The sequence below is a fragment of the Cyanistes caeruleus genome, chromosome 12, assembly GCF_971803275.1.
Source record: "Cyanistes caeruleus chromosome 12, bCyaCae1.hap1.1, whole genome shotgun sequence".
Lineage (NCBI taxonomy): Eukaryota > Metazoa > Chordata > Aves > Passeriformes > Paridae > Cyanistes > Cyanistes caeruleus.
This window is the reverse complement of record NC_141712.1, coordinates 13,404,716-13,425,806: the sequence shown is the minus strand read 5'-3', so window position 1 is coordinate 13,425,806 and position 21,091 is coordinate 13,404,716. Positions and strand designations below refer to the sequence as shown.

Below are 21,091 nucleotides of genomic sequence, written 5' to 3'. Positions count from 1 at the left end.
TTTCACCTCTGACCCTATTTTGAGGCTCTCTTCGTGCATGGGTTTTCATTTAAACTAAACCTGTGCTGCTGAGGTGGTGCTGTGGCTCTGGGACCTGGGGCTTCCACAGCGAGAGGACATGCCATGAATTTCAGAGTGAGAGTGTGAGACTTGGCGCACACTCCAGTGCTGGCCTGGGAAGGGGAATGTTTACTGTTAAAAATCTCTTGTTTGGTTATGAGAGGGCTGAAAAAACATGTCATGGTGGTAGTTTTGTTTGTGCAGAAATCTAGAAGAGAGATGCAACACATTTTAGAAGAAGGAAAATGGAAAAGTTAAGTAATGACCTGATGCTCTAAACCTTCTTCCCAGGCACTTATTCTTCTGCATTATAGTTCACAGGAAAGGTTGATTAAAATACACTTTTCCTTTCTTGTGTCAGACATTGTAAATGCAGTTTTTGCAAACTGGAGTCAAAGTCAAAAAAGTTTTTTTTTTCCAAACTGCAAGATCTCATCACAGGCAAGGACCACTGTCATTAAGCTGCTGGTTTCTACTCTAGGCCTTCTGTTGCACTTTCAGTAAAAAATGGGTATGTGAGGCTGTTTTCTGTGCGGAGCTTCTGCTTGCAAAGAGGTTTTTCCCCCACAGTTTGAGAAATCTGTCTCAGCTTTTTGAATACCAGTGCAGCAGTACCAGAAAATTCCCTTGCATTTTTATTACTCAGAGTAGCAAAATCTCACTGTAGGAAAAAAGACATTTTTCCCCCCAAAAAAAATATTTGATCTGACATTTTTAATTCTTGAAAAGTATCACTCAGCTTCTTAGGACTGATTGAAAAAAACTGTGAAACAACTGACCAAGAGATTTTCATAATTTTTTAAGTTCAAATTCAAAATACGGTGACATTTCAAGTTTGATTTTTTTAACCTCCTCTGTAGTCCAGATTGATTTGTTAGTTAAATCCTAATGTGTATCTCTGTCCCTTTTTTCTGTTTCATTTTTCTCAACAGGGATTCTTGAGAATGAATTGTAGTTTTGGAAGTTTTCCCATTTTTAAACCTGACTGAATTAGCAAAATGTCTGCTCCAATGCCAGAACTGTGGCATTACATCCCAGAAGAAATCCTTGTCTGAATATTATATTATCTTTCTCTTTGAGATGGACACAGAGTCTTCCAGGTATGCAGACAAGGGGCTGCAGCTGTTCCTTCCAGCTCTGTTTGGCACTTCACAGAGGCCAGGTGAGAGGAACGGGGTCCTCTGTCCAAGCACCTATGCAGGAATAACCTGATTGTTATTTCCAGTGCACGTCAAACATCTACTCCACTCTGCTGTGGCACTACTGACCTTGTGACTCCTATGTGTGATGATGTTTTCTGGCATGACTAGCACCTGCTTACATAAAATTTGTGTTACTTGCTGGGTTTTGTCAGTCACTAATGGTGATTTGGGTTTTAGGGGAAATACCACATTCTTAGGTACACTGTCCTAAGTTGCCCTTTGAAAATAGCAAGAAAAAATTAATGCATTGTTATCCTTATTGTGACACTTACCTTGTCTCTTCTCAACTCCTGACTCTTTCAGTGCTTGGCCTTAAGAGACTGTAGTTATCAGGTGAGAACTCTGCTTCATTTTTTAGCAGGAATGTTGAGCTTTGCAAGTTTTTGCTAAGGACCTCAGGAAAATTTAATGTTGATTTTATATTTTATTAGTCACTTAAAGAGCAGTTTCTGAGTTGAAATGACCTTGACATTAAACCACATATATATTTAGAGCTATCTAAAGCTTTTATATTAATGATAAAATCATATTGTCTAATAGATTCTATGTGTAGCTGTTTTTAGCATCCTCTTTTCTCACGCAAGAGCAAAATAATTTCTGTTGACAAATAACATAGTAGCTAAACCTGCTTACAATTTTGACTTTTCAAAGTTTTGCTGAAGATGTACAATCCTGAGTCTGGCCAGCTATCGTTCATCTGTGCCAGCCAAAGTTTAGGGCAAGAAAATTCCAAAATAACAACTCAGGTGCCTTCACAAGCCTGGGATTTCTGCACCTGGGTGTCCCACAGACTCTGGGCAGGTGGGTTTGCTCTGGTGACTTGCTCACCTCCCAGCATAAGGTGGGCAGCACGTGTTCCCTTTGCATGACGCTGCGTATTTATTCACAGCTCTGCGAGATCGGCTGCAGTGCATTTTCATTCTGTGTATTGTTCTCTGGGGCTGGTGATGCCATCCCATTGTGCTGAGTTTTTAAGAGTGCGAGCAGCACTGCTGATGTGACTCCCTGGACGCCTACTTTCCACTGGCCTGGGATAAAATTGGGTGGTTCATTCTCTGTGGGACGCAGGCACGCCCAGGGCAATGGGACCAGTTTAGCTGGGACACTGCAAAGCTATGCAGGATTCACCCAGCTCTCTGGTGATGGATGGATACTCCAGCAATGTCCCAGCCTTCCTAACAAAACTCTGGACGCTGGTGGAAGACCCTGAAACGAACCATCTCATCTGCTGGAGTTCTGTAAGTACAAAAGATATTGGGTGTCACTAATGCCTGCAACCACAGGGAAAACCCAGGTGTCAGGCCCGAGAACTGCATGGCACAGAAGCTGCCCTGTCCTTGGCAGGTGCTGCCCAGTTACTGGCAGAGTGCAAAAAACAGGATTCAAGTACAGGAACTTTTGGATATACTTGGTATTATTTATCTGAAATATTGTGGCTTTTCTGTTTCAGAGGGTCAACAGTTTTGTGGGTGTTTTAATTATAGTATTTACACATTTCACTTGAAATATGCAAAAAAGTGTCTAATGTTCAAATTCTAAGAATTCCACATGCTTTGAGAGAAATGTTTTTCACCTTGCTTGAATCTGCAGCTCCCTGACATTTGTCAGGAAATGTGCAAAGCCCTTAAAAAGTTTCACTGCTGTTTTGAAAAGAAACGTGTGTTTCTTAGCAGCCTCTCACAAATGTCTAGTTAGAAGGCAGCAGATAAACAACACTCAGAACTCAGACTCAAACTTATAATTTAAACAGATCTCAGACTGGCACCCTAAACTATTTTGGAAGACCTTTACCTGATTTTTCAATGAGACTGTGTGATGATCATGGTGATGTGGGTATATTATTATCTGTACAGCTTCATAGGGATTGATTGCTTTGCTTTGGCTTCTTATTTATCATAGGGGCACTAATACACTAAGTGCAATCACAGAAATAAAATGATTTGTCCCCTTTACACAACATTTTGATACCACATTGTGATTTTGACCTAAGACTTGCTGTAAATAACATGATTTGTTTTCAACAGGGAGTTATTAGATAAACTGTGTGCATAAATTTGTTCTCCAAAATCAAGAATATATAACACAAGCAAATTTAAAGGGGGTCGTAAAAAACATCTAAAGCAGCCTTTCTTACATATACTTTGTGTCCAGTAGAGTTTTCATTCAAAACCTGAGACAGGATTTGAGCTGCATTGGTATCTGTGACCATGGTTGTTTGATGCTGGTATTACATGGCCATACCTCTGGAAAGCACCACATTTTGGAATCATGTGTTTTAAATAAGGATTTTAAAGCTAGAAATTATTTTCTAATCTGTGTAAATAGTCCCCTCTCTGTTACACTTAGAACACTGTTTTTTTTAACTGACCACCACCATGCTCTGCTTTCTTGCAAGCTAACATAGGCTACACCTGCATCCTTGGAGGTTTTGGTAAGGCTTTTAAGTGTCTAATTTTCCTGTTGTTGCAGATATCCATGTTTCTCATATTCTTCAGGTTCTATACGTTGGTGATGTTGTAGCAGAGAGATTTTGTGCATACCTAAGATTTCTGTGTGTAATCAGTACTTCTAGAAAACAGGACCCATAAGGACCTGTGAACTGTTTCTTAGCATGAAAAAAGAGATGGAGAGGAAATGCAGTAATAGTTTATATATACACTAAAGTGTGTTGTAAAGTGGAAAGGAAAGGTCTGCTCTCTGTGTCTGTGGTAGATTGGGAAAGAACTAATTCAATTAATTTTTTAAATGGAAGATGCAGTAAGGGAGAACTGGCAAATTCCTGGACTAGCACTTGTCTTGTCAGAGCACAACATGTCTGTCCTGGTGGTTCTGTCAAAAGCAGTTAAGATAAGCATCTGCCATGACTGTCATGCTGCAGTCAGTTTTCTTTGAGCAGAGAAGACTTCCAGAGATTCTCCGTGCTTGTGCTCCCATGGTGTAAAACAGCCAAGGCACAGCTGCAGTGTGGGAACAAACTGGCACATGCACAGTTCATCGGTGAACACATGGTAACCCCAAAGTCTCTTGTGTCTGTAGGAGCCTTTCTGAGTGTGCCAGCTTCTGAGAACATTGTGGCCCTGAATTCAAAGGAATGGCCTCTCATGAGAGCCCATAAAGAGTTGTTGAGGTGTACAAAACTCCCATGCTTCTCATTTTCCATCAGTGGGTCCAGCCTGGGACACACAGCTGTATCCCAGAGTAAAGGGACAGAAGCACAAGGGAAACTGAATAAACCAGCTCTGTCCCTAGGGCAGTTTCTACAGTGTTGGGAAACCCTGGTCCCTGCTGTCCTGTCTGCAAACTCTGTCTGTGAGGATAATTCAGCATGCAGGTTGTCAGTGAATCTCTTAAGTGTTTGATCAGCCTTTGCTTCTGCTGCATGGGGTGAGGAATGATAGGAAAGACCCCCAAAATGGTCAAAGAGCACTGTTGAGGCACAGTCATGTTCAGTGTTTGCAGTAGTAAGCAAGGAGCAAGACGCGCAGCTGACCCAAAGTCCTGTGTTAATTGTTAGAGCTGCCAAATGAGCCTGAGCACAGAGGCAACTGGCACCATTTGGTGATGGAAATGTAGTGTAGAGCAGCAGGGTTTGCCAGCTGTCTGGTTTCTGGTGGCCATGGGCAGGCTGCAGGCACACACCAGCCCCTCTTTAGTCACTGAGCTATCTCATGGCCCTAGTTGTACTCCCTGTTTTAGAGACTTCCAGACTTCCCTGAGTGCACCCTTGCTGCTGCAGACCCCTGATAGGTGCGAGGTGGGACTCACCTCCTAGTGCACACAGAGCCTGAGAGCTCTTACAAAACACTGCAGCCCCTGTGGAATACCTACCCAGGCTGACACACCTCTGACTGCTGGTAATTGCACCAAACACAGCAGGAGGATGACTGTGGAGTGCTGGTCTCAGACCCTTCCCTGCCAACATGGTGCAGGCTCTGCTGTCTTTAGCTCTTGTCCCTTGAAACTCCGCTGCAGCCGAGGCAAGTCCCTAATATCTGCTGATGTCATTGCACTGATGTAGCTGTCAGCAGGTAGAAGGCCAGGCAGGGAAAGCACATGGCCTACAGTGCATCTTCTCTGCCAGCAATCTCAGGCAGTTTGCCTTGTTTGGCAGTCATGGGTCTTTGCAATGCAACCCCAGAAACTGAAGATTTATCTGATTAACATGTGTGCTTCTAGCTTGGACTGCAAAGCATGACTATCAACATTTTTGTGGGTTGCTTTTGTGGCTGTTTACTATTAAAAATAATCAATAAAAGGTGTGTAGAGCTTCTGGGAAAATGTGGTGTCTTCCAAGATGATTTGCTTCTTGCCTTGCAATGTTTCTTGTGCCATGTGCCAGACAGTGCTCCCTCAGGACTGCTGTGCTCTGGAGCAGATGGACTGTGGCTAGATCTGAACAAGTAGGTTATAATGGCAGGGGTTATAATGGCAATTCCCATTTTCATGGCCTTCTTACGACTTGAGTCTTTCTGTGAAGTCCATGCAAGAGAGGCTGATCCCAGATCACCTATCAGCTATTTGGGCACAAGTCAGTGGTTTCTTTCTCACGTCCAAGACTCTAAACTAAGCAGTGACAAAAAGTAGAAAATTATCAAACCTGCAGCCACAGAGATCTGATTGTACCAGAACTGAAAGGAGCACTTCTGTCATTGAGGGTTGTTGTCACTCTTCTTAGCTTGAAGATGACAGTTCAGAAAACAAGACCTCCCCTGCTGTAGGACTCCTCCTGGGCCCCTCTCATGGTCAGGGATGCTCCCCTGATTTCATCTTTGTCCTTATCTCCTTTGCAGAATGGCACCAGCTTCCATGTGTTCGACCAAGGCCGCTTTGCCAAGGAGGTGCTGCCCAAGTATTTCAAGCACAACAACATGGCCAGCTTTGTCCGGCAGCTGAACATGTGTAAGTGCAGCTCCCAGGGCCCAGGATATGTGGGCCCCACAGATATGGGGGTGACAGGAGACATGGGAGAGAATTGTACAGAGAAAAGTTTGGGATCTCATGTATATGACTTGTGGCATTATTGATTTTGCCAAAGAAGATCTGCCCCTCAGATCCCAGACTAGTGATCTCCTTGTGCTTACCTTAAATTCCAGCATGGAATTTCTGAGATTACATTTCAGGATGTGAGCTAAGAACTTTCATCTACCAGGTGTTCTGCCTCTCTTGCAATGATTAGATGACCTATTATTATTAATTTTCCATTTTATTCTATATGGAGCTTTATCCAGCTGCCAAATGTGCTGCTCTTGTGGGTTGTGTGCCCTGAGCTTATCCCTTTCACCAGCCGCATCACTGAACCAGTAACAAACACTTCTCCCTGCATACCTTGCCTTGCTGATCAGACATTTTTACCCCTTAAAGGAGGTTTAGGTGTGATTTTCGGCCACTTCAACATGACTGTTCTGATAGTTCTTGGAATTTTTTAATTGAGTAATAAAGTTCCTTAGTCAAGTTTTAACTTTGCTATTTCACTCTATAATAGCGTTTTTGTAAATTTTAGGCCAGTCCTTAAATACAGCTTAGAAACCTTTTGAGGACTTCAAAGAATCACTCAAAGCAGATTTCCAAATGTGCACATGACTTTTTTTTTCCAAAAGTGGTACCTGCTGATGGTCTGTGCCTTTGAAAAACCTTCTCCTGAATCCCTGTGGCTTGCAAATTGAGACAGGATTTCCCTAAGCTCCTGGCAGAACAGCGTGCCCGTGGCAGAAACGCTTTCATGGCATAGGCTGCAGCAGGGGTGGCCAGTGGGATGCACAAGGCTCTCTCTTGCCCTGGGTTTTGGTGGATATCCCCAAAAGCATGTCCAGGTATGAGCACTGGCAGCTCAGAAAGTGTGAAGGGTGATCAGAAATGTCCTCAAGAGTGATGAGGGTGGGAGGTGGAGGGAGTGCCCATCAGCCATGTCCTCTCTGTGCAGACGGCTTCAGGAAGGTGGTGAACATCGAACAGGGTGGGCTTGTCAAGCCTGAGCGGGATGACACTGAGTTCCAGCACCTCTGCTTCCTGCAGGGCCACGAGCACCTCCTGGAGCACATCAAGAGGAAGGTGAGGGGCACTCTGTGGGAGGGGGGAACAGGCACCTGCCAGATCCTGCTTAGCATAACTCCAGCATCATCCTGGTCTTGTTCCTGTCCTCCCCACACACATGTGCACCTGGCCTGGGGGTTCTTGGTTTGTAGTGCTTGGCTTGCATCGGAGTTTTATCTGTGTTTTTCTGCTCTGTTGCTCTGTAACACAAGATGTTTGTGTAGTGCTGCAGGGCCAGGCTTGCTTCTCACCCCTCAGCCTTTGAATTGTTACTGCTTTCCTAGAGAAATATGGCATAAATCCTGCAGGGTCCTCAACAGCCACCTTTTTTTCTTATACAAGGACAACCTACTCTGCCTTCTGTTTTCTGACTTTTAACCTGTTATTAATACCCTCAAAGTGTTCTCTTACTGAATTAACATAGCAACTTCTGATAAGGGACTTGAGCAAAAATCTTTTGGAAATCCAAGAGTAGTACATCAATTTGAAGCATTATGTCAGACACATCCCTGTATAACATGAAGTTTGATTGAGTATCTCTGTAGTCAAAGTAGAAAGATTAAATCTATCTAGATCAATTCCTCCCTGATACTCAAAATACTTTTGTTTTCCCCCCAAGCTGATTTGAAATAGGTCCCTACTCTGACAGGGAATGTATTTCTGCCAGGAGACCCTCTATGAATAGATTTCTCCTGCACTTTTCTCTATTTGGCTTTTGCAATAATACCCCTAGGATAGTTCAGACTCTTTGGCATGTGGCCTGTCCTGGTATTTCAGCTGGTGACAGTCCTGCACCTGAGCCACCACCTCTCTCTGTCCATGGCCCTTCTTGCACAGGTAAAATCTACCTTTTATTTTTTTCTCCTCAGGTGTCAGTAGTGAAAAGTGAGGAGACCAAGCTGCGCCAGGAGGACCTCAGCAGGTTGCTATACGAGGTACAGATACTGAGAAGTCAGCAGGAGAACATGGAGTGTCAAGTGCAGGACATGAAGCAGTGAGTTGAATCCTACACAGGCTGCTTCTAACGGGCATTTGCTTCTCTGGAGTGGTGGATTGTGGGGAATGGTTGAAAGGAAGAACCTTGCACACTTCCCTCCCCAGGGAGCACGTGGAGCCAGGGACTGACCAGAGATCTGCTGAGACAACAACATGTAGGATTTCTATGCACACCTGATCTACAAAATATGAATAAATGCTCAGCCCCTCTGTCTCATTTGTTTTCCCTTCACAGATAAGGAAAACACAGAGAAGGTCAGACAGGAAATATGTCCATAACCTGGGGACTTAGATCACTATTTCCTCCAGATGGAAATGGTGATAAAGATGTAACTCTCTTGCACATACAAAAGTACTTGGCAGAAATTTGCTAGAGTCCACTCCAGAAATTAAGAAATTACCTTTCTGCCATCATTCACCTCCAGAATTTGTGACTGGACTAAAAAAATATAGTATAGTATATTATAATATATAATATAAGAACTTCTGTATCATTTAGTCCATAGACTCATCTCCCTGAGACTGTGTCATCTGACATGGCCAGAATTGTTGGGTAAGAGCAAACCAAGCTGATGCAATGCTTCCTGCATGTGGTTGCCTGACCTCCAGCTGTCTGAGACTCTGGGATTTTCTGACTCAGACATGGTCACTAAAAGATTAGGAAGTGGATATGGTTATATAAACCATGTACTTGGAGAGGCTTTTATTTGCCTCCAGAATTTTAATCTTTACAGAATTTTAATCTTTGTTTAAAAAGCATTTGAATAATCAAATAGACCCAAACTCTTTCTTCTATAATGAGAATTCATTAATGATATTCATATACCACCAGTTGACACTGTCATTCTGGGCCTTGACAGAACTCTGCATACTGGGAAACTTCATTCCAGCCCAGTACCTTACGTGCAATGGATACATATTTTTATCCTACATAATTTTTTAATGACTCCCACACTTAGCACATGCATGAGTTTGCACTGTGAAATCTAACTGCAACAGCAATGACTTTCTGGGCTTGCATTTGATTTAATTTTTAGGGAGTTCCAGTATTAATGATTTGGCCTTGATTTTAATTTATTCTCCCTTTTGATTTGCTTGCTCGCTCCCTCCATCTGGAAAAATTGCATTCAATTGATGAAAATAATATGACTTTTATAAACTGAGACAGAGGAGAATCCCAAGCTGAATCCCTGTTAAGAAATTTACACTGGTGAAGAACAATTAGGACATAACTCCAGTACAAGCTGTCAGACTAAGGAATGCTGCTTTGCTGGAAATCCTGTCAGTACCAGTACAGAAAGTTCACTGCAGAGATTCTTGCTGTATGAGTTGTTCTACTGTGCTCTTCAGATCTCTGGACTTTACCTTCCCAGTTCTAGCATCCATCCACACTAGAAAGACTAAAAAGCAAAACGATTTATCAGTTTCACCTGTAGGATAGGTTTTGCTGGCCAGTTTAGGTACATCCATATATTCTAGAGATAAATTGCCTGGGATGACTGTTAGAGGAAGCCTGTAAGCTCACCTCTGTGCTGCTTCATTTACAGTCAGAAAATAAATTTTCTTTATGCAAGCTGGACACAGGTCTGTGCTGGGTTAAATCAGTGGCTCCTGCTAATAAAATCATTGCAGTCCTCCTAGTTCAAGGCTCTGAGATGCAGGAGCATCCTTTTATCTGCTCCAGTCACTCCCAAACATGCATTTAAACCACCACTTGTATGAGTTCTAAGCAGGTAGAATACACAGGGTCTCTGTTCATAGGATCTTGTCTTTGGGAGCACTGGTGCAGTTGTGGAGAGGCTGGGCTTTCTTGGCTCCCATGCAAGGACAGTCTGGGTGATCTAAATAAGTCACAGTCACAAATCAGGCCTTGCTGAAATTCTGAGTTTGGCTCGAATGTTCCACAAAAACGTGTCCTCTTGTTACCTTCGCCTGTAAACGTTGGCTTCTCTTTATCTGTTTTTCCTCCATTCTTTGATCTCTAGTTCTTTTGAGGTCAAGGAAGAAAAAGGAAAGCAATTGTGTGACCTTGTTTGGTCCCTGAAAAGATCCAAACAGTGCAAGAGCCCAGAAGTGAGACAGACTTTGCACAGTTGAATCTCCTGTGCATCATGGCAGCACCATGGGCTGTTGATGTCTCTGTTCTCATGGAAAATTTCTGTTTCATTTTCAGGCAAAATGAAGTTCTTTGGCGAGAAGTTGTTTCTCTCCGGCAGAACCACTCACAGCAACAGAAAGTCATCAACAAGGTAGTAGTCATATAAACTCCAAACTCACTTGTGCTGCCTGGTCTATGTCCTCCTCTGATCCTTTGTCCCATAATCTCCACACTGTGATGCAATGTAATTATCTTCCCTTTCTTTTAAGCTGTGTGATGCTTTTATGTGTCCTATGGAAACAGGTCATTAACAAAGCACAGACTGCACCCTTAAGCAAAAGATTTTAATTTCCCTGTCAGTCCTTTTTGTAGTGATGTTAGAAACCACTTTTCTGTTGAAATCCTGAGCAAGAGAGCACAACTCTCACTAATTGCCCTGTGTTGGCTATGTTCTGTTTGTACCAATGCCTTTGGGCTTCCCAAATCTTCCTCTTCCATTTGTCCATGAGAGGAGCCCCACTCCTGCCAGCACCAGTGGAAAACTGGAGGTGGCAGAATTGGCCACCCATTGCCCCACTGGGGGAATGTAACAGCAGCTATTACATTTTCTGGTGTTACTGGTATAGCTGAGGAATTAATGTACAACATTTTAGGCTTCAGAACCATCTCCCTTAAAATCTAGCATGACCAGTACAGAAAAGGCTCTCCAGTGATTCCTGGATGGTGCTGACATGACTGAGCACGTCACATATCCCGGTCCCCATGTTCTGACCCTCACGTGGCATCACGGAGTCATAGGACTGGCCAGAAATGCACGAGGTTATCAAGCCTTCCTCCAGCTCTGAGGCTGGACCAGCCACATGCTTCATAGAGCTTTTGTAGAGGCTTTTATGCAACTCTATTTTATTATATTGAGCAATGAGTAAGAGCCAGCTGTGATATATAATAATAATGCTCTCTTTGTTTGGAGGTCAAAGCAGAGCATTAAGTTCAAGCTGACCTGGGAATATGTTGCTAAGTGATTTCTCTCTAAAGCTACTCTGCTTCCTTTTTACTGTCCTGTTATATCAACACTGACATTTACAGAGCTGGAAAACTCAACTGAAAGAGCTCAGACCTCCATCCAGGCTCTCCATAGGGAGTTGCCTCTTTCACTTGCAAAGTCTTTGTCAGACTTTACAGAACTCCTTCTAAATGTCTCTGAAAACTTTAATAAAACTTTAATGCATCCAGGTCTAACTCCAGGCCTTGGAATGTTTGCATGTGCACTTCACAGGTCTGTTAGAACCAGCTGAAGTTCTTTGTGCACAAAGTGGAGAGAGAAAGTGCTGAGCACAACCATCCAGGAATCTTTGCACAAAGCAGGCACCTGGCTGTGTCCCTTGAAAGCCTGGCAGGCTGTTTGAGTTCTTGGACAGCTCATTTCTGTTTTGGGCTCCAATGTCTCATGCAATTTGGCTCCTACATTCTATGGCTGCTCCCAGCTTTGGGGTGCTGTTGGGAGGGAGGAATGCGTGAGATAAGAATGGCTGTGAGAGCAGGGAGTGCTGAATCACTCTGCTGATGAACACCGGATTTTGATCTCTCCTGACAGCTGATTCAGTTTCTGTTTGGCCAGCTCCAATCAAGCCCCAGCAGCACTGGGATAAAGAGGAAGCTGTAAGTACCCGTGTGTGGTGCACACGCTCACGGGTGCATAATGCTGCCCCCTCACTAAAAGCACAAGCTCAGCTCGCCCAGGCAGGCGGTCACCGGACCAGGGCTCCATGGTGATGGGAAATGAATGGGCTGAAGTGCAGAGTCAGACCTGCTGACAGGCCCCATTCACTGCCCTTTAGAGAAGCACCGTGTCAGCTCGTGACCTTCATTTGGGGAACACAGCGCGCAGTGGGACATGGGAATGCTAACTAGGGGAAGGCTAAAGGACAGGACCCCACTGCTGGTCCTACAGGTTCCAGTTTTCCACTTGCCATCTATTGGGGCAGGGCTGGGCCCAGACAGCCCACAGACACCTTCAGTTTGACCCACAGTCACTGAGTGTGGTGTGTAGCCACACTTGGTGGTGTTAACCTGCAGGCCTTGCAAAGAGGAAGGTGGGAAAAAATTTTAGTTGCGGGGTATCTTTAGATAAGCTCTTCAAGGCAAGTGAATAGAGTGACTTGAATTAGGAAGCTTAGTGCCTTTCAGGAGAGCGTTTCTTGCCCTGTGGTGCTTGTGATTAAAAGGAGGGAAAGAGATTTCTGAATGGAATTTGCTGAGGACAGGGACCTGCCTCCAGTTCCTACCTTTATTACCTTGTGGCCTTTGACAACTTAGAAACTTCTCCATGCTGCAGAGAAAGGAGCCAGACCTCCCATGAGTGACTCAAAGGAGTCAATTTTCATGAAGTCAGTGTCCTTGACTGACTCCTCCTGTGAGGGTTGTAAAGGCAACACAGGATTGAATGCATGAGCCCATGATCTGTACAAGCCAGCAGGGTATGTGCATCTCTCCCTACCCTGTCTGCTGAGTCTCATGGGAGAGTTAAACACTGTGAGTAGCAAAGAAAAGGGCTCAAGGGGAGAATAGAAGCTGCTGAGTTGCTGAGGTTCATGACGGGAATTTTTCCTCCAGTAGCGTGGGCAAGCAGAGAAATGAGATGCCAGATCTGACCTCTAGTTTTCATGGTCAGGGCTGTGTTCTCCCTGTAAAAGCTTTGCAGCACAAGAAATGTCTTAGACAACTGTTTTTTTGTAAAAAGGCAAATAATTAGTGAGAAAGTGTGCTGAAAAGGACAGGAGAGCACAGAACTACCTGCACAGCAACTGTTTTGACCCCCTTATGGTGAGGGATCACACTTCACACAACCAACTGCAATTTGCAAGGTAATTTGAGTTCCTGCTTCCTTGGAAACACAAAGGTCTGTCTTCCAGAAACCTCAGCTCTTGTGTGTATATCTGCATCCTTAGCGTTTTATCTTTCATGATTGTGTTTTCCTGCCTCTCTTCTAAATGGCTGCAGGAAAAGATGGTATGCAGCCTGGAGCTGCTTGGTGCAGAGCAGAGTGCTGCCTGGGGGCTCTGGGTAGGTTTGGGCAGGATGGGCAGGTCTGCATCCTTCCCTTCTCTGTTTGTTATCTCCTCCAAAACAGTTTTTTGTCTTCCTTGCCCGTAACACCAGGCAAGAAAGACTCCTACAGCTAGGGAAAACCAGAGGACACAGGGGACAAGAGCTCTTGGCTGAGGGATGTTTTGTGTATGAGCAGCCAGGAGCCAGTCAGTACCTGCTGGAAGACAAAACTGTTTCTCTTCACAGGCCTCTGATGCTTGACAACGGGATCTCAGCTCCACCAGTGTCCAAGTTCAGCCGGCATTTGTCTGCAGAGCCCCTCCATGACCCCTATTTCATACAGTCGGTGGGTTCAGCCCAGCCTCTGAGCTCTGTGGGATGGCTTTGGCCAGGGGGGGAAATGTTTGAAACAATAACAGAGATTATGGAGTTAGTAATTTGGCAAGAGCTTGGCAGTCAAGAAGAAATTAGGTTTGTTAGCTGGGTGACATTTAAAACTTCTTCAGCTCCCCACTTTCACAGATGCCTTCATGAGGGAGGCCATGAGCTTTGGAGGGGAAAGGCAGACCCTGCACACTGAACTCTCTATATTGTTACCCCAGCCTGGTTCACCTCGAGGGAAGAGAGGAAGAAGTGAGTTCTAAAAGTGGGATTTTTGTAGCCTCTGAGGTGTCCCCACCATCATCAGAGCAGACAACAAACACTTCTGTCATGCAGTTAAAATACATGAGCTGGCATGAGAGGCCCATACAGCCCTGTTGTATCTTTCCCTCCAAAAGAAGCTGAGCAGTCTAGGCAAAATGTCAGACATGGTGAAACCTCTTGGTTGCTGACACTTCACAGGGTTTATTTCACACCTCTACCTCTGTGCTGTTGGAGGAAAAGTGAGAGGAAATTATAATGTTGCATAGTAGGTAAAAGCTTTCTTGGTTTCCATATAGGGAGGACAGTGAATAAACTCTAACCATCTAGGGCCTTGGACTTGTTTTGGGGTCAGAATGATAAATCTATATGACTTTTGCTTTCCTCTTAGCCATCGACAGAGCCTGCCTCTTGCTTAAACAGCCCTGCAATCACTGGAGGACCCATCATATCTGATGTTACTGAAGCATCACCATCCAACATCATGAATATGCAATCCCCTCCTGAAAATGACAGGTAAACATGTTTGTGGTTAAAAACAAGGAGAATTGGGTATAAACATGCCTATGCAGCTATTCTCTTGATTTTTTTGTGTCTGTAATTCTACCAAAGTTTCTGTCTGATTCACGAATCTCTATACAGATATAGGATGGAATACTTTTTTCCAGTTTGCAAAGTGGGTCACATTTTTAGAGGCGTATAATAACAACATAACTTTCAAAACAAAGTCCTGTGTTTCATCCTGAGAATTTCCACTCTGCTTTTTGAGAAATATTCCATGTTTCTTTATATTTTGTCCTCAAGACAGGGACTGTCTCAGACTTAATGAAATAATGAGATACTAACACTTGCTGGGTTTGTTGAGAGAGAGAAAGGAGGGTTTCCTTTGGCTTTAGCAAAGAAGAAACAATCAAATTTTACATCTAACAGCTAATGAGAACAGTAAGGTTGCATCACAACAACTTCCGATGTTTGACAAATTTTCTGTGAAAAGGCCCCAGTAACTTAAGAACTTAATGCAGAGTATTTTAATGCTTATCTCTTCCTGCCACAGACATGCAGTGTATTCAGGGCTGGTAGCAGAATAGCTAAAGCTATGTCAGTGGAAAGTAAGTAGACAGATGAATCATGGAAACAGTTTCTCAGGCTTAAAGGCAAGGCAGTTATATTCTAGAAATTGCCTGTAAATCTGTTGCATAATTGAAACCATAGCCGTAAAATTAACTAGAAGCATGTAAAGAGCTTCAGATTGAAAAAAAAAACAAACCTGGAAGCCATTTCCAAAGCAGAAAATCCTTAGTATAACCTTCAAGTTAAGTTGCTTATTTCTACTAATTACTGAGTGCCATCTGGTGGCTTCTGATCTGTGCTGTGTCTGCATGACTTTAGCATCTGAGCCAGCCATGGCCCCAGTCAGTTCAGGTGTGGTACCTCCTAATCAACTGCACTTCTGGTGGGAATTTAGGCCCCATGAGATGAGAAGATGATCAGAAAGGAATGTTGAGGAAAGCTCTGTAGTGTCACATACCTTCCCTGTTATCTCCATGCCTTTGTCACTTTGGCTCCAGCTGTGCAGGTTCACAAGGAGCTCTAAAGTCTCCTACAAGTAATGCAGAGTAGGCTTTTACACACAAAATGCTTCTAAACAAAACTTCATTGTCATTTGTCCACCTGGAAATAAGGTGGAGTGCCTCTCCCATTGGAAAAGACAAACCTCTGCCTCCAACCAAGTAAAACATCTGACTATGACTGTCAGATCTCAACAGCTTCTGTTCAAGTCCTGCAGGGCCACAAGATCCTGACCTGTGTCATTGGCATCTCTAGAGAGCTTGCTGATCCAATCCTAATTCCTGCATGGGATGGTCTTACTGATCCCATTCCTATCTCTAGGGTGGAGACTTTTCTTTTTCAGGGGAATCTCTCTAGCTCAGTGTCCCTTTAACCTGTCCATAACACTCACCCAAGAAATGATCAGTGCATAGAAATGTATTTTCTGTATTTGCAAAACAATTGAATGGGGAAAATTCATTATAACTGTGACTGATGAAGTGACTGCAGATATTCCAGCTGAGCATGTTTCTGGAGCTTGCTGAAAAAAAGAAGAGGCTGCTGGCTTCATTTGCCCATCTGAGGAAATGGAAAGACCTTCTGGGGCAGTTTGATGGGCAGTGGAAGCAATGCCTTGTCCTCCTGCCCTTCCCAGCAGCACGAGGCCTTTGCAGAGCAGCTGTGTGTGGTGCTCAGTCGTGTCTCTGATGCAGGGAGAAGTGCCTCATGCTGATCAAAGAGGAGCCAGTGAGCCCTGGAGTGAAAGCCAGCGTGGAGCCCGAGGTGCCCCTGCCCGGCTGCAGGGCCTGCTCCGAGCCCCCGGTGCTGCCGGTGGCCATGGTTCAGTCTGTCCTGGAGGGCAAGGGCAGCTGTGGTGCAGCCCCACCAGGGACCTCCCAGCCACCCGAGAGGAGAGGCAGGAGGGCACTGCTGGACAGGTGAGGCGAGCCAGGGAGAGCTGTGGCCCTGCCTGCTCATGGCCCTCTCCTCCCATTCCCAGGGTGGGGAGGGAGGGTGACTTGGAGTAGCCAAGAGCAGCCTGGAGAGCTTCCTCTTGTACCTGTGGCACCTGCTGGAGGAGGACTCCTGAATCCCAGGGGACAGTTCACAGAGGGAGGGGGCATGTGGATCACTTGCTTGAAGAGCTGTCAGAGGATGTGCATCAGAGCTGTGGGAGCAGGAAGAGGAGTTTTGCATTGAGAGAGATTTGCCCAAGGTCCAAGTGAAAGCTGGAGCCCAGAGTATCTGCATCTGCAGGCCTGCACTGGGCTGTGCTACACCCCTGCCCAGGGAATTGGCACTGTGGTGTTAGGCTCAGCCTCAGGGTGATCCCAGTGAGCCACTTCTGGGGCTGTGCTCTGAGACTGAAACCCCAACAGCACCCATGTCATGGGCAGTGTCCAGGAGGCCTCCCTGCAGAAGGAAAGCATGGTGCAGCTGGGTGGATGATGTGGAACTTAACTGCAGTTCATTCTTGGTAGCAACTGCAGCAGTGTAAGGAGGACTGTGAGCGAGGGGAACCCAAAACACCCAACAGGGTTATCAGAAAAGCTTCCATTTTCCTTTAAGTCCTTACAGAGAATCAAATTCCTCCTTCTAAACCCACTGGATGCTTAAAAACATATTACTAGAAGAAAAAGAATCCTTTTTTAAAGACCTGATTTTAAGAAAAAATTTTTCTTGCTTTTTTGGGGTTTAATCACAGTAGGGCCTCATTGTTGCTCATTTATCTGAATGTCTCTAGTAAATCAGCCTGCAGGGTAAATGCCTGCAGCTAAAAGTCACTCCTTTAAAGAGCATTAGTTAACAGTAATTCCAGCATCTTGGACCAATGAGAATGGCAACACAGCCTGTTCTGACTCTAAGTGCATTTCTAAAAGGATTTATTCTAAGGACAGCTTTAATTTTCCAAGTGTTAAGGAGCTGGGAACAGACTATCCATCCCCAAACCACGTGTCACCCAGGAGAGGGATTGTCTCATCTCCATCTGCCCAGTCCCCTGTGTGCTCTGCCGGGTTGTACTCAGGGATTAAATCAAATTTTATGGCATAAACCCAGGCTGACAGTGGGGCCTTGGTTTTCAAAATAAGATTTAAACATAAACATCCTTTTGGAAGGCTGCTCAGTCCTGCTTTCTGTAGGTTTCTATGCAAGTTTCCTTTGTGGCAATATTTCCCCTTGTGTTTTCTCAGAACAGATATTTCAGACCCGTTGGAGGGCACTGACTGGAGCCTGGAGGGGCTGCAGCTGCTGCTGAGGAGCCAGCAGTACAGCCTGGAGCCTGCCAGCCTCTTGGATGTGAGTGTTGCTGGGAAGGCTGCATCAAACAGAGCTGTGAAGTTCACAGAGGTTCCTCTGGGCTGTGAATCAGGTCATGCTGCTTGTTCTCATGTGGCATTTTATCTGCCACATGCAGCCTGTGGAGTCACAGCTCTGTTTTGGCCTGCTCATAAGATTTCAGCTTTAAATTGTGCCTTTTTTATTTTATTTTTTAAAATATGCATATTTGAACTTTTAGGAGCACAAAACACTGCATTTGGTGAAGAAATCAGCATCAGACCTGACATATTTATGTAAAATAAATGTGTCAGCTCTGATGTCATAATATGACTAGCTAGTTTGTAGGGGTTAATTTATTTTCTGCATATTTTACATCTTAGATATTCCTAGATTGTGTTTAGCTTTTCCTACCTTCCTCTCTTCCTCATATTCAGGGAAGTGTAGCCAATGTAAAATCCTCTCTCTGCTGAGGTAATTATCAGTTTCAATTCTTAGATCACCTTTCTTTAGAAATGGATGGTGGCTTTTTCTTAAGCAGACATGCAGAAATAGGAAGGTTTGATTATTTCTCTGTTGTACATATAGTTGGTATATGAAAGGCTTTTTGCCAATAATCAAATAACTCTGTAAGAAAAAAATCTATATGTTAAATATATGTGTCCTTGAGTAGGTGCTTCAGATAAAGGCATGTTGTAAGCTTGCATGGATAAACAGAATGAAAAGTCATTTAAAAAAAAATCAATCTTATTCTCTTCAAGTCAGTTCCCAAGTGTCTGTGCTTGATTCTGACCTTACAGAGAGCTTTGCTAATGGCCTGCTCTGTCACTGACTGTCGGTTCCTGTTTCTTGTTTCTCATTAGGAAGCGTTTTTCCTGTTACTGACACACTTCTCTCTCTGTGCAACTAATGTCACAAGAGTGAGAATGAATCATGAAATTGGCCCCAGATCAACAGCTCCTTTTCCCAAATTGCTCAGACTTCTCAAGAAATTGCCACCAAAGCCGTAATGCAACAGTAACCTGTCCTCTGCTACTAAATTCAGAATACTTTTAAAATAAGTCATGTGAATCTGGGAGTGTCCTAGGACTCAAGCGCAGCAGAAAAGGGCTTTGATTTTCAAACCAGCATCCTGGTTTGTGACAGGACAGTGGCATGGGGTGTCTGTGCTGTACCTCCTCTGGCAGGCAGCAGCACAAGTGCCCACAGCCCAGCCCAGCTGTGCCACAGGTCAGCACAGAAGCCTTTGTCTGCAGCTTCAGTGAGTGCAGGGCTGCACCCTCCAGCAGGCAGGGGAGGGCATGAGAATCTCAAACCATTACACTTTTCAGAGCCCTAACTGTATTTTTATCCCAACAGGTCTTTAATCCAAATTTATCTCTGAGTGAGTGGAATTTGACTGAAATGGAAGCCAGTCTGTCCCCGGTAAGAGATGTGTATTTCTGAGATATGATAATAACAGCCATAGAACTCCAGAATGGCCGAAGTGGAAGCAACCTTAATGTTCATCCTGTTCCAAACCCCCTGCCCACTGCAGGGACCCCTTCCCCTAGGTCTCCTTGCCTAAATAATAATGGAAGTGTGAAGCAGAGCTTGTGCATAACTGAAGAAGTTATTTCATAACCAGAGGGGAGAGTGGGCTAAAGCACAGCACGTAGGCATCTCCTGGGGGCAGCAGGAGAGTGTTGTATTATACTCTTGACCTGGTTTTCCCACTTAGCCAGGCTTTGTCTGGAGACAAGCTCTGACTGACTGTTGGTGTCCTGGAGTCTTTAATTGCAACTGGCTGCTCTAAACTTTCTCTGAGTGAGAATGTCACATCCTACTAATACCACAGATTTATAAAGTGTCTTTGTGCCAAAGCTCTTTATAAAATATGCCTTTACAAAGTGCAGCCATCCCTGTATGTTTCAGGAGCAGTAAAATACCATGCAATTAGAACAGAGGTTCCTGCATGCCCGCACATGAAGAACAAGGAGAAATTGTTTGGCAGTATTTGTTTGGAATTGATATTTACACAGACATTTCTGCAGTACAGAAAGAGCAGGTTTAATAAACAGTGAAGGAAACTATAGACTCAGAAGCATTAAGGTTAGAAGAGTATTGCATGGGTGGGTTCTTTCTCTTGTGTGACTCAAGGCTTGGATGGGTCTGCCAGATATTTCTAGAGATGCACAAGGAGAGGGTTATCTACTCTGATGAAATGCAAAAAGGCCTCTAGGCCTTCTTCATGATATCAACATCCTTTTTAGGTTTTAATAATTTTGAATTTACTAGGTAACTCCTCTTCCTGAGTGTTAGGAATGAGAGTGTCTAAGATAATAATAGTTAATATTAATTAGCAAGTCTTGGAAGCAAGGACTGTAACCTTTTTAAAAGCATTGCATGAGAGAAAAGGCCAGGAAAGGAGGCTGCAATGTTCAATAGTTCAGTCCTTGAGCCCACTGAATTTCCCAGGAGCTCTTGCTTGTCCTACAGAAAGTCATGAGCATGGAGAAGCCTGGAAGCAATGCATGCAGGAGCTCTGTGCCTAGAGCACTGTGTAAGCAAAAACTAGTTTCACTTAAAAGACAGTCATAGGAAAATGGAAAGAAAATCTCTTTCCTCTTTGTTTCTGGCTGTAGAGGACTGGGGTTTGCTTTGTATGGCAGCCACAGTGACACCAGCCTGGACCCTCGTGTGACATGAGCTTCACACCGTATTAGCCAGCGCTGAATAGGGGATTACACCTCCCACAGCCCTGTCCTTCAGGCACATCTGCCCTTGAGCACATGGTGTGGCTGTTTCAGTGAAGTGCAGCGAGGCTGGGAGGAGAGGCTGGGCAGGGAGGACAGCTTGTGTTACTGGTGGGTGTTGTGCAGTGGGGTGAAGCACCGGTGCTCAGACATGGCCTAGTTCTAACAAGCTCCCCTGTCTTTGTATAATTGTACATTGTAGTTTATATTTTTGCATCAAGATGCAGCGACTCACAGTGGATCTGGAGAAGAGTGCAACTGAGCTGCCTTCAAAAGTGTTTAACCCACAATTCAACACCACCTGCCCAGGTAGGAGCACCTGTGCACTCTGTGCACTTGGCAGTGGGATGTTGTTCAGACAGTCAGATAGGATGTGCAGCATTGACAGATTGCCATTTGAGGGAGCAAACTCTCTGCCTGTTCATTGCCACCTTAGAGCAGTGTGGTGATCTCAG

The 21,091-nt window shown here is 44.4% G+C and overlaps 1 protein-coding gene across 14 annotated transcripts in view; it reads left to right on the top strand.

Annotated features, from left to right (window-relative positions):
• Positions 1-21,091, top strand: part of HSF4 (heat shock transcription factor 4) — a 40,803-nt gene that overhangs the window by 16,275 nt on the left and 3,437 nt on the right. For 4 of the 14 annotated variants that reach the window (XM_023934714.2, XM_086847313.1, XM_086847312.1 and 1 more), the window contains 12 exons: positions 993-1,222; positions 6,053-6,161; positions 7,183-7,310; positions 8,162-8,286; positions 10,462-10,537; positions 11,981-12,045; positions 13,681-13,780; positions 14,468-14,592; positions 16,338-16,562; positions 17,817-17,922; positions 19,261-19,326; positions 20,858-20,945. In XM_023934714.2, the coding sequence (XP_023790482.2) occupies positions 1,163-1,222; positions 6,053-6,161; positions 7,183-7,310; positions 8,162-8,286; positions 10,462-10,537; positions 11,981-12,045; positions 13,681-13,780; positions 14,468-14,592; positions 16,338-16,562; positions 17,817-17,922; positions 19,261-19,326; positions 20,858-20,945 (1,273 nt within the window). In that variant the 5' untranslated portion in view covers positions 993-1,162. Of the gene's footprint in view, positions 1-992; positions 1,223-1,565; positions 1,596-2,151; positions 2,501-6,052; positions 6,162-7,182; positions 7,311-8,161; positions 8,287-10,461; positions 10,538-11,980; positions 12,046-13,680; positions 13,781-14,467; positions 14,593-16,337; positions 16,563-17,816; positions 17,923-19,260; positions 19,327-20,838; positions 20,946-21,091 lie in introns of those variants that run through there. The other 10 variants (XM_086847321.1, XM_086847322.1, XM_086847311.1 and 7 more) reach the window with 9 other exon arrangements.